Source organism: Sebastes fasciatus, chromosome 11 (assembly GCF_043250625.1).
Source record: "Sebastes fasciatus isolate fSebFas1 chromosome 11, fSebFas1.pri, whole genome shotgun sequence".
Classification (NCBI taxonomy): domain Eukaryota; kingdom Metazoa; phylum Chordata; class Actinopteri; order Perciformes; family Sebastidae; genus Sebastes; species Sebastes fasciatus.
This window is the reverse complement of record NC_133805.1, coordinates 20,758,552-20,771,466: the sequence shown is the minus strand read 5'-3', so window position 1 is coordinate 20,771,466 and position 12,915 is coordinate 20,758,552. Positions and strand designations below refer to the sequence as shown.

The 12,915-nt window shown below is 38.3% G+C and overlaps 2 protein-coding genes across 3 annotated transcripts; one reads left to right on the top strand and one right to left on the bottom strand.

Annotated features, from left to right (window-relative positions):
- The first annotated feature begins 231 nt into the window (after positions 1 to 231).
- Positions 232 to 2,384, top strand: znf830 (zinc finger protein 830). The gene has a single exon (XM_074651494.1). It carries the CDS (start codon positions 273 to 275, stop codon positions 1,380 to 1,382), a length of 1,110 nt encoding a protein of 369 aa, XP_074507595.1. The 5' UTR covers positions 232 to 272; the 3' UTR covers positions 1,383 to 2,384.
- Positions 1,981 to 9,960, bottom strand: efcab14 (EF-hand calcium binding domain 14). Of its 2 annotated transcripts, none has more exons than XM_074651492.1 (9): positions 9,406 to 9,960; positions 6,812 to 6,960; positions 6,524 to 6,669; positions 6,177 to 6,275; positions 5,948 to 6,055; positions 4,417 to 4,569; positions 4,195 to 4,294; positions 3,968 to 4,099; positions 1,981 to 3,467 (listed from the first exon to the last, which is right to left on the bottom strand). In XM_074651492.1, the coding sequence occupies exons 1-9, from the start codon at positions 9,579 to 9,581 to the stop codon at positions 3,289 to 3,291; spliced, it is 1,242 nt and encodes a 413-aa protein (XP_074507593.1). In that variant the 5' UTR covers positions 9,582 to 9,960; the 3' UTR covers positions 1,981 to 3,288. The 2 variants fall into 2 exon arrangements, with proteins under 2 accessions (XP_074507593.1, XP_074507594.1); XM_074651493.1 differs by having other exon boundaries at positions 6,812 to 6,957; positions 9,406 to 9,926.
- Between the last annotated feature and the right edge of the window lie 2,955 nt (positions 9,961 to 12,915).

The window sequence follows — 12,915 nt, the reverse complement described above, 5'->3', positions numbered from 1 at the left end:
TTTGTTGGTGCAAGACAAACTGTATAATAACAAAAGAATAGATAAAAACGTTAGAATAAAATAAGAATAAAAATGTACAATTTACAAAATAAGCTATAAACAAACTTTTATATATGTAAAGCACTTTGAATTGCCTTTACGTATGAAATGTGCTATATAAATAAACTTGCCTTGCTTTACTTAACGGTATTTGTATGTCAAGTAAGTGCATCTCGCGAGACTATTCTAAGAAGCAGTTTTGAACGCGAGCTCGTGCACTTTACGTCATCTTCATGCGACGCAACTTTTATACTTCATCGCAAGCGAGTAGTAAGCTAACAAGCTGCGTTTGTTTACACAGAATGGCGTCCTCAAAGAAGGGGAAGAAAGTTGTGAATCAAGAGGAACTCCGGCGCTTGATGAGGGCGAAACAAAGACAAACAACAGACAAGAAGCGCGTGGAGTCTCCTTTCGCTAAATACAACAGTCTCGACCACCTCAGCTGCACTCTGTGTAACGCGCAGGTGAAGTCCGAGCTGCTGTGGCCCGCGCATGTTCTCGGAAAACAGCACAAAGAGAAAGTAGCCGAGCTGAAGGGAGGAAAGAGTCAATCAATGCCACCACCACAGATGCTACCAGTGAAGAGGAAAGCACCGGATAATGTGGACGTGAGCGGGAAAAAGGCGAAAAAACCCTCATCGAGTGCAGCAGCTCAGTCTGCGTCGTCGGGGCTGCCTGCAGATTTCTTTGAGAAACCCACAGAAAAGGGAGCTGTTTCTGCTCAACAATCTACATCTTTGAGTGTGTTGGCTGGAGTTTATGATGAGGAGGATGATGCAGAAGCTGCAGGAGATGCAGGAACCGCAAACCAACCTCCTGAAAAGGATGAAGCTGCAGCAGGACTACCAGATGATTTCTTTGACAGCTCCATCCCATCCACACCTTCCATCTCCCACTCAGGATCCATCCTCAAAGCAGACGTGCAGGAGAAGAGCACAGAGAAGAAAGAAAACACAGCCGAGGCGCTGCCGGAGGGCTTCTTTGACGACCCCGTGAGAGATGCGAAAGTGCGCAAAGTAGACGCACCCAAAGATCAAATGGACAAGGAGTGGGAAGAGTTTCAGAAGGAGATCCGACAGGTGAACACAAAGTCAGAGGCCATCGTGGCAGAGGACGACGAGGAGGGTCGTCTCGAACGACAGATTGATGAAATTGATGAACAAATTGAGTGTTACAAGAGGGTTGAAGTGCTGAGAGACAAGCGGGAGGTTGTGAAGAGCAAGCATCTGCCCAGTCAGGACGAACCTATGGAGGTAGATGCAGGTGATGAGGAGGAAGAGGATGAAGAGGAGTTGCTAGGGCTTCTGGCTCGGGACTGGAGGGCTAAAGGGGCACTGGCCTAAGTCTCTCTAAGAGCTCATATACATGTGAAAAAAAGAAGTGTCTTTTTTGTACAAGGCTATATCAGCAATCCAACAATTGTAAATATGTTCGCTTTGCCACCTCGTTTTGTATGTTTCAGACTGGATTAAATGTGATGCATTGTTGGTCAACTTTGTTGTAAAAACATTGCTTAGACAAGCTTTCTCAGTTCATGACAATGTGGCAGTATAGGCAGAATATTTTTGGCATCATTGGGCAAAAATTCCATAATAACCTTTCAGCATATTGTAATTCAAGTGTTCTGAGAGATAACAGACGTCTGCAAGACATGGCTGTTTTCAGGCTTTAAAAAATCTAGCCCATGAGGGGAGACTTTGGCCAATCACAGGTCATTTCAGAGAGAGAGCTCTGATTGGTTGTTTTCCTCCAGTCTGTGAAATCTTGCAGATGCCACTAGGAGCACCGGAGGACACCGAGGCACATGACTTTTTTTTTTCAGATTACCTGTCTCATGCACTACTGTCAGGATATAGTGACCATTTCATAAAAATAACTTCAATCAAATTGACTCCAACCTGCCTACTTCAGCTTTAAAGCAACCAGATGGACCACAAATCAAACCTTTAATTTCGTGTTTATTCATTGGTGCTCACACAAAAAACACATTCATAAAATCTCCCCATGTACAGCAGCAGCATGGACCCAAATATCTATGTCATGATGGCCAAAGCTGTTACATTGTCCTGCAAAAACTTGTCCACTATGTTAAGTTTATAAATAATTAGTTCATGTTACATTATAAGCAACATGCAAAGCACAACAGAATTATTTAAAAAATGTACAATGTTGAGAGATTAAGACCGTAAAGCAAATTTTACCAACCCCCGGCCCCCTTCACAAGATAATTTGTGAGAATACATTTAAACCATTTTTACAGAGTACAGCAATGTTTGAGTATGACAAATTGGTTATGTAAATACACCGTTAGGCCCGTAAAAATGGAATAAAATGAATCAAGTAAAGAGTGATGGTCAGTGCTTCTTATACTACCTGTTACACATTGTGAGCTAGGTGTGCCTTCTGTCTACTGCAATTTAAAAACAAGCAATATCTACGTCATTTCGTTATTGCTACATATGCCTCATGAGTTACCACGACAACTCTTTCTGAATGATTCAAAGTGTTCATAGCCCTTCAAAACTTGTAGAACTGAAAGCTGCGAGAAAACCCCAAAAACACAGACGGACTAAACTAATCAATCAAAATGTAGCAACTAAAGTGAGGAAAAATGAGAAATCTGAAACTTTGTTTAGCTCAGAAAAGAGCATACAGAAACCCTCACTCTTATGCTCCATGGTGTGTTTTAGTTAAGTTAGGAATCTGTCTAAAAACAAAAGACTCACAAAAACAGTTTCTAGAAGTTTGTAAACATTCCTAAAATTCTATCTCAAGTTGTATAAATAAGGTTCAGGTGAGTTGTACCAGGTTTTTGGGTTGATGGGTGGAGAAGCAGACCGACAATTACAGCCTCCGGAGAGGCTAAATACACAAAAATGTTACATCGAGATGAGACAGACTGGTAACAAAACAAAAAAAAAACAAGTCTGAGAATTGAGGGTGGGAAAACGGGATTCAAAATAATTCACAACACTTTCCATGGTCCATTTCATGTAAACCATGGGATTTGCTAAAATAAGAGCTGAATATTCCGCATACTAGGTACTCGTATGGATTCATTTTTAAAATTTAAGCTTACGTTTTGTGGATGAGGTTGTGTTGTCATGCCAGCGCCACTGTTCCACAATCAGTATGATAAATATTCAGTTCACAAAAAGTGCAGCAATTACGAGAAAAGGGTCAGGAACTTCAAACTCCCAGACCCCGCTGGGTATTCAATACTGTTCACTGCCGTCAGTGATAATGTGCTCACAAACCTACAGCAGCTCTCAGCTCTGTCAGGGAGTACCTCTTGTTCCCGTCCTTGTCAAAACACTCCATGGTACGAGCATTGGGAGTTGCTGCTCTAAATTCTTTCCTCAGGACGCGCTGGGGCAATCCGGGTGAATCGCGTCCAATGCCTGCTTTCTGGAAGATGTCTTCCAAGTCTGAAAAAGAATAGTTTCATTCAGAAAACATGCAAAAACAGGTTTGTCTATGAGGGCACACAGCAATCTTGAAATGGCCCTCTGCAAAACTAAAAATATTCACAATACAGTGACTTTCAGTATTCTGGGAAATACGCTTATCTGCTTTCTTGTCGAGAGACTGATACAACCACTCATGTTTGTCTGTGAAATATGCATAAAGACTGGAAATGGGGGAAACAACTAGCCCGGCTCTAGCCAAAGGTGAAAAAATGCTCCAACCAGCAGCTCTAAAGCTCAATAAAAAAGAAGTTATATTACATTTGTATGTACAAACTGCAATAACTTCCTGGTTGCCAGGCAACCAGTGGAGGCTTTATATGCTGTAGCCTAATGTTTACTGGAAGACGTGAGAGTTGTTTCGATCTCGGCAAGAAAGCAAATACTTTTATTTGCCGAAATGTCAAACTATTCCTTTAATGAATGCTGAGCTATAAAACTGGAGTGGTTGTTTCATGCACCTTTCAGAGAAGTGACATCAGGCAGAAACAGCCTCTCTGGGCATATTGTCTCAGCATTTCTCTTAGAGCGGTTTGGAGCTAAGAAGCGTGGGCGTCTGCTTGTCTCCGGCTCTGTCAGCGGTGTGGATACCTCTGTGAAAATAAAAGGAGAAAAAAAAAGATTTAAATGTAACATGGGGCAAAGAAAACTGCTGTAATAATATAAACTACTTTATCCTACACTGCACCTTGCACATCCTCAGGTGTCGCTTCGGTTGACGTAGATTTTTTCACTGTCTCGGTTGCTGGACTTTCACTGGTGATTGCTGCTGCGTTATTGTCTTTTGGCTGTAAAGCAGAGGGTGAAATGTAAACTTCATTAAGTTGTCTTTTACTGTCCAGGCCAGCGACTCCCAACCAGGGGTACTTTTAAAATGCAGAAATAAAGTGTGACGCTTCATATTACTCACGCTTCGCTTTGACCCGTTCTCTAATGACAACACTCTCTGCTGAAGTTCTGCGACTGTAGAGAGGAGGATGTGGATCTGCTCATCAGTCTGTGTATGACGCAGCTCCTCTGTCTTGTTCGCCTCACCCACTGCTTTTCTCAGGTCTGTTATGTCCTATGAGAAAAAAAAAATCCATGTAAAGCAACCTGCAGTTTACTGTTAAAGGAAATTACTTAGACTTGTAGGTATCCAGTCCAAAATTACAAGACTATGGAGATCTCAGCCAGCTAGCAATTCATCAGTGCCCCCATAATTATTGAGGTCACTGTATAAAAAAATATGTAAAAAGTGTATGATTATTATTTGCTGATCCTCTTTGCCCATCCTATTTTGCTTATAAAAAATAAAGCAGAGAAAACATTCTGCAGTTGTCTCAGATATTTGACCTAGTTCCACTCGGCAAACTAAGGCATCTAAGCTCCCAAAATAGATTGGCACTTGTTTCATGTATTATGAATGAGAAGCCAACGCATGGATCCAAGAAATGACAGGACCTTCTTAACCCGACGACTCCGTCAATGTCAATGCCTGACAAGAACTGCAAAAACATTTTACATGAATGCGCGGGTAAACAAATGAACAAATTAATCTGTCGGTGGCGAAGTTCACCGCGGCTTCTGGTTCGGATTCGTTGAGCAGATCAACCTGCATTTCATCAACAGACTCATCTTGGCCATATGTAAGTAGATTTGCCTCAATTCTGAGCGAGACAAAATATGCAAAATCAAAATTACAGCTAGGAATGGAGAAGTAGCACATTAGACACTGGCTCATCGAGTTATTCAACTAATTCACTTGGCACAACGCATTGTTAACTTGTTTTATAAACACCGCTCTCCATACGTTCATCTATAAATAATCAATGAGAAAAGCAGCCTCCGGCAACATTTGCAGTGAGCGTATAGTTGTTTATAAAAATAGACAAGCTGTCAAACAAAATAAGTGAAATCTAACTTTGACCTCAACTCATGAAAAATCCATGGGCTTTGCTCATGTGGAATACTAGAGCTTGCAGCCTTATATGCGATTTACAAAGCAACACAGCTTCAGATTCCTCTGTGATGTTTGTCATCTGCCCAAAACACTATTGATATTTCAGTAGTTTAACATATAGTTTGAGACATCATTCTGAAAGGTAAGGCTATTCTCTTTGACTATTCTGCCTCTCATTGCAAACAGCATTCATCCTCCCTGTGAATGTGACACACAAGAGTTGATTCATTCGGAGATAAAAATGGATGATGGAAAGTACTCAAACTTGATGTGTAAATCTTTTCAGTATGTGACAGAAAAAATTAAGTCAATAGATAAAAAAAACAAAAGGGAAACTTGTGCAAGCGAAAACCTACACAATAATGTCAAAGTAAGCATGAATGTGCGTATTTAGAGCAGTGGAAGAGGTGTTTAGGTTCTATTTAATCTGAACATGTTATTACACCAACTGCCAGCTGTTCAGTGTCAGCATAAAAAAATGTCACCAGCTTGAATTTACCATTGTCTTTTTCAGCTCTTCATCTTTCTTCTGATTTTCAAGAGCAGCCTGCATAGTCTTCACATCGTGCTGAACACTTGTTAGCGTGCTGCCAATTGTAGCAACACTCTGGGAAAACAAAAATACTCTGCCAGGTCAGTTATGAAAATCAGTACAACAAATATTATCAATAAATAAGATTCTCAACCAAATTGTACTTTTTTTAAATTCCATTTAGCTTTGGCTATACCTTTTGAAGCTCTTCGACTGTAGTGGGAAGGCTGATTAAGTCGGCAGCTGATTTCAAGTTGGCCTTTAGATGGTTTACGGCAGAGTCCAGCAAACTGATCTGCAGGAGTAAGATGACACACAATCTTCAGTTACACCTCTGACAGAATTGCAACTCTATTTAGCCACTTCCAAAGAAAAAACTAACACTTGCACAGCAATATGTTGGCAAGTTAATGTCAAGAAAAATACAGTAACTGAAGTATGACCGATGCTGCAAGTCTACATATTGTCCATCACTTTGTTGTGAGCTCTGGTTAGTGTGTGACTGTGATTGTTCAAAACCGCTGAGCGACAAAAACAACTGACCTTCCTGTTCATTTCCGTTAGGTTAGACCAGAGCTTGCTCAGCCCCTTGTCCCCGTTAACAATGTCGTCAAGCTTTCTCTCCTTGTTTTTCAGGTCCTCGCTTAGTTTTGGTATTTCAGTTGAGGACACCTTCTGGCTGGTTTCCACTGTTACAAAAACATTACAACATGTTAACAGCAGTGTTAAAGACAGAGGAAATGCATACAGTAGTGGGATATAACAGGTCCAAAGAGCAGTGAGCTTGTTATGACCCAATACAAGGTAACTGTGTGTGACAGTGAGTCTTACTGCTATGCAGCTTTTCTTTCAGTGAGTCTAGATCTTCTTTCAGAGCAATCTGCATCCATATGAGTCCAGCACAGGCCATAACGCAGGCAGCGAGAATGATGAACAGAAACAAGGGGTAGCACACATTGCAGCACTGCGTGTAGCTTCTTCTGTAAAGAGAAGAAACATGGTAACGTTATACATTACAACTGCAGCCTCTTTCATTATTAATGAAGGAGATATTTTCAGAAGACTGCCTCCTGTGTCATGGGAATTATGAGGATCACTGGTAAATGAGGGTGCTTTGAAATATGACTATGACTAAATGAAGATACACTCATGCTGAATGTAGCATTGATTATTTCTAATTTGGCTGATATCAAGCTTCAGACAAAAAGCCTGAGCATGTTCTAAGTGTGCAAGATGTGTCATGCTTTGCTTTCTCTGAGCTCAGAAGAAGAGGAAGTGGATTGATCTGGTTATATTCAAATTTCTGTTTTAACCTCTGCACAATGACTACGATACAGGTGGTGTGCTCCAGGGCAGAGGAAATGGGACTCTTTCTGTCTTAGGGCGTTTGGTGTTGAAAAACAACAATCTTTGATTCAAGATTCAAGACTTTTCATTGTATTTCTTCAGCACATGAGTGAAAAATAATTAAATAATAATAATAATAATAATAAACTGTATTTATAAAGCACCTTTCCAAACGTAGTTACAAAGTGCTTTACATAAGTTAAAATAGTGCAAACATCAATATAAAAAACAATACAGAATAAAAACATAAAAACATAGGCCAAAATAAAATGTTGATCATAAGACTTTTGTACAAAAAGTCAACAATAATGAAATTTAAAACAAGGGATTGCTGTAAAAAATTGAAATAGTATGTAATCTATAAATAAATAAATAAATCTATCTTATAATGTATATACTGTATATGTTCTTAATATGCCTGTATATGTTCTTAATATGCCTTGTACAAAGTATTTCTTATATATGTACATTCATACTTCCTGATATGTATATGTTGTTAATATGCCTTGTACAAAGTATTTCCTTTTATAATTGTAATATAACTTATTATTTTTAATGGAGCTTCCCAGCAAAAAGCATTTCACACCATTGTACTTGTATAACCGGCGTGACAATAAACATCTTGAATCTTGAAAAGATCCAAGACTTTTCATTGTATTTCTTCAGCACATGTGAGTGAAAAAATAATGAAATAGTATGTAATCTAGTCCCAACAAGATGCTGGCAACCTAATAATCAATACATTTAAAATAGACAAAAAAAGACAAATTAATCTAAAAAGAAACAACTGCACCATCATTTTAAAAAGCACAAAAAAACTACATTACAAAACACTGAATTCGCATAGTTCATTGAAACCAAATTATTTCAACTATCTTATTCAACTAGTTTACTTAAACATTTTCTTTGGAAATGTAATGGCAATTTTATGCAGCAAATTAATGACGTTGTCTTAGTAAAAAACACACTCATGACTACAATATAGGTGGTGTGCTCCAGGGCAGAGGAAATGGGACTCTTTCTGTCTTGGGGCGTTTTGCTGTTGAAAACACATCTTTGATTCAAGATTCAAGACTTATTGTATTTCTTCAGCACATGTGAGTGAAAAAGAATGAAATGGTATGTCCCAACAAGATGCTGGCAACCTAATAATCAATACAATTAAAATAGACAAAAAAGAATCTAAAAAGAAACAAATGCACCATAATTTTAAAAAGCACAAAAAAACTACATTACAAAACACTGAATTCGCATTGAAAACAGTTATTTCAACCATCTTATTCAACTAGTTTACTTAAAACATTTTCTTTGGAAATGTAATAATAATAATAATAATAATAATAACAACTTGGATTTATATAGCGCCTTTCAAGAAACCCAAGGACGCTCAACATAGACATAAATAATTAATAATAATAATAAATAATAATAATAAATAATAATAACAATAAATAAGTAATGGCAATTTGATGCAGCAAATTAATGACGTTTCTGAGTAAAAAACACACTCATGCTACATCACAACAACTAGTTCATTGAAAACAATTATTTCAACTATCTTATTCAACTAGTTTACTTAAACATTTTCTTTGGAAATGTAATAATAATAATAATAATAATAATAATAATAACTTGGATTTATATAGCGCCTTTCAAGAAACCCAAGGACGCTCAACATAGACATAAATAATTATTAATAATAATAATAATAACAATAAATAAGTAATGGCAATTTGATGCAGCAAATTAATGACGTTTCTGAGTAAAAAACACACTCATGCTACATCACAACAATTAGTTAATTGAAACCAATTATTTCAACTAGTTTACTTAAAACATTTTCTTTGGAAATGTAATAATAATAATAATAACTTGGATTTATATAGCGCCTTTCAAGAAACCCAAGGACGCTCAACATAGACATAAATAATTAATAATAATAATAATAATAATAATAATAAGTAATAATAATAAATAATAATAACAATAAATAAGTAATGGCAATTTTATGCAGCAAATTAATGACGTTTCTGAGTAAAAAAACACACAACAACACGCTATGAAACTGATCCACTCACTTCCCAAAGTTGGCTCCGCTGCTCAGGTTGCTGAACTCGTCGTCGTCCGAGCTGGAGTCGGACTCGGAGTCCGGCGGCTCGGTTCGGAGGAGTCGATGTCCGGAGCCCTTCTTGGTCTTCTTCCTCTTGCTGTCCCCGAGTCCAATCAGGGCATTGAGCTCCTTCCTCTTCTTCATCTTCTTCTGGGGTGTCAGCGAACCCGCCGAGCCCGAGTTAAACCCGACTAAATCCAAAGTTTTGTCCAGTTTGGTGGATTGTTGTTGTTTAATGTAGCTAAGCTAAGCTAACTAACTCAGCTAGCATCTGATACAGCTTGCTATCGGTTGCTAACGGGCTGTCGTTATGCTGTTGCTACGCGGTGCTATCACATCGTCTCAGCGAGGTTTGACAACACCTGCCGAGACGTCGCTCATTTTACAAACACTACAAAAAGTCTTTAAGTGTTTAGTTATTTAATAAAAGCTAAATATGCGGCTCTGTATTTGAGGCGATCTGTCCTCAGGTCCTGCTGCCTGTGTATTGTTTGTTGCAGGGCGTCCCAGTAACCTCGCAGCTGATTGGTGCAACAAGCAGTGACAACTTCCGGTGCTCTGTTTCTGTCAGAGGGCGACACAGAGCACAACACCTGCTACTGTATATTGGTAGCCTATAGCTAAATGTGACAATGCTTGGTAAGGAACGGTCTGTTGTCCCAAGAGCTATAGTTCCAAGCCCCCCATGTCCATTTTATTAGTTTTAAATTATTTTATTTTATGTCCCCCTTTCAAATTGAACATTTACTTTCATTTTCATTTTCACTTCAAGATTCAAGATTCAAGATTCAACATGTTTATTGTCACGCCGGTTATACAGGTACAATCGTGTGAAATACTTTTTTGCTGGGAAGCTCCATTAAAAATAATAAGTTATATTAAAATTATAAAAGGAAATACTTTGTACAAGGGTATATTAAGAACATATACATATCAGGAAGTATGAATGTACAATACTTACTTTGTACAAGGCATATTAAGAACATATACAGTTTATACAGTATAAGATATATGATTGAGTGAAGAAAGTGTGTGAGAAAGTGTATGTACTGTATATATATCATATATATATATATATGATATATGTATATATATATATATATATGTGTGTATATATGTATATATACAGTATATATACTGTATATATATATACATATATACACACATATATATATATGTATATATATATATATATATATATATATATATATATATATATATAATTGAGATTAATCGCATTATTGTCCTTAGTTTTAGCTTTATGCAAACGTTTTAATATATTTATTATTAGAAATCAATTAACGGCACAAAACAATGACAAATATTGTCCAGAAACCCTCATAGGTACTGGATTTAACATAAAAAATATGCTCAAATCATAACATGGTAAACTGCAGCCCAACAGGCAACAACAGCTGTCAGTGTGTCAGTGTGCTGACTTGACTATGACTTCCCCCAAAACTGCATGTGATTATCCTAAAATGGGCATGTCTGTAAAGGGGAGACTCGTGGGTACCCCTAGAACCCATTTTCATTCACATATCTTGAGGTCAGAGGTCAAGGGACACCTTAGAATATTGCCATGACAGTTTTTTCTTGCCTTAGGTTTTCTAGTTTCATATGATGCCTGGCTTCAAAACTGAGCCTGCTACAACCTAAAAAAATCACAAGTTGCGTTATATACAGTATATATATACTGTATATACCAGCCTGTGGATTATTTATCATTCTGAATTTCTGCCAGAACCCAAACAGATGTCTTCGTATTGCTTGTTTTGTCCAAAACATAAACATGTTCATCTTACAATGATATGAATCAGAGTAACAAGCAGCAAGTCCTAGTATTTGAGAAACCGCAAATGTTTGGCATTTTTATTGATAAATGACCCAAATGACAAATCAATTATCAAAATAGCTGTAATTTTCTGTACATTGACTAATTGATTATTCTACTAATTGTTGCAGCTCTAATTTGCATATTGTTGCATATTTGTATATTGTTATATCTACAGGTTATCCCTCAGGCCATCTTTGTGTCAGTGTGTTTACATAATATTTTCATGAATGCACCACAGTCTATGAAACTGTGGTTTAATTTTTTGTTTCAATTCGCCTCATCCAGCAGGGGTCTGGCAGAAATCCAGCTGACCTGGAGCGCTATTGGGCTGACCCAGCAAGACACATGGGCTGAGACGAAGCAGGGTCTCTGCAGACTGGCCTTTAGCTCTTTTTCATTGAAAACGGACTCCCACTGGCCTGCTTTTGGCTTTGAAAATATGTTCCTTTATGTGCCTGGCCCCCCCATACTACCACAGTACAATACTAATAATAATGACACTGAATGAAAATGTCCACACTGGACCAATTTATAAACTCACAAAGGAACTGAGATGCTCCTCAGCATCTCAGTATGAATTTGGTTATTGAGTTGCAAGAGATGAGGCCTACTGCTGATGCTTTATTACCTTCAGAAAAGAGTTTCTCAAAGCAATGCTTGTCAGTTCACAATAATAGCATGATGCCACCCACACAAATACAAAGCTAATATTATAATAGTGAGACGGATGTGGCGGCCCTGTTATTTAAGTGCATTAAACTGAGAGGCAGCTCCTGTATTTTTTTAATGCGTTTACTGTGAATCCAGCAGCGACATGTAGGTAGCAGAGCAAAATTCAATCACTGTTTCGTCTCCACTCAGAACACCTGGTGAGGGGACAAGCATCACGCTGAGGGCCTGCGCAGACCCCCGCCAGCATGAGGCTGCAAATCAAAGCATCAGAGGTGTTTCATCTCTTCGCCGGAGTCTCCGTTTTTCATCCAGGGTTAAGACTGAAAGGATGACACTTCAACTTATGGCTCCTCACATCTACAGCCACGAGGTAGGGAGCAACAGACATTAGAAGCCCACGACTCTGATTACTACAAAACACTTGTTTTCACACTTTGTTCACAGCAGGGTGTCTCATATTCTCACCAGGAGTGATTCCTGCTACTGTCGGACCGGGAGCTGCCATGGGTGCTGACAGAGAATGTAAATAGTGGTGGCATGATAGGAAATACTGAATAGAATTGACTGCTAATTGAAGGCTTTCATCTGACATGACAGACTATGTGAATACAAATTATCATCAGTTGGAAGCAGGGCTGCTGTTAGAATACCAATTTCTCTCACCAGGCGTTTTTAACGTTTATTTAGAGTCTTTCAACCGTTATGTTGGATGACTCAACTAGTAGACATGAGAATTTCATCATGAAATATATGCTGCCGGCTGACAGATGAAATGGGACCCACATGGTATTTAGAACTGTGACACATGCTTGAACTTATGAACCTCATCTCGACAGCTGCCAACTGATGCTTTATTAGGAGACAAAGACATAATTTACAGTAAAGCATAAGCTTTGTTTTGTATTCGCTCAGCTTTCATTCTTTGTTCTTGATCGTTATTAAAGGCCCACAAAACACATTTTCTTAATC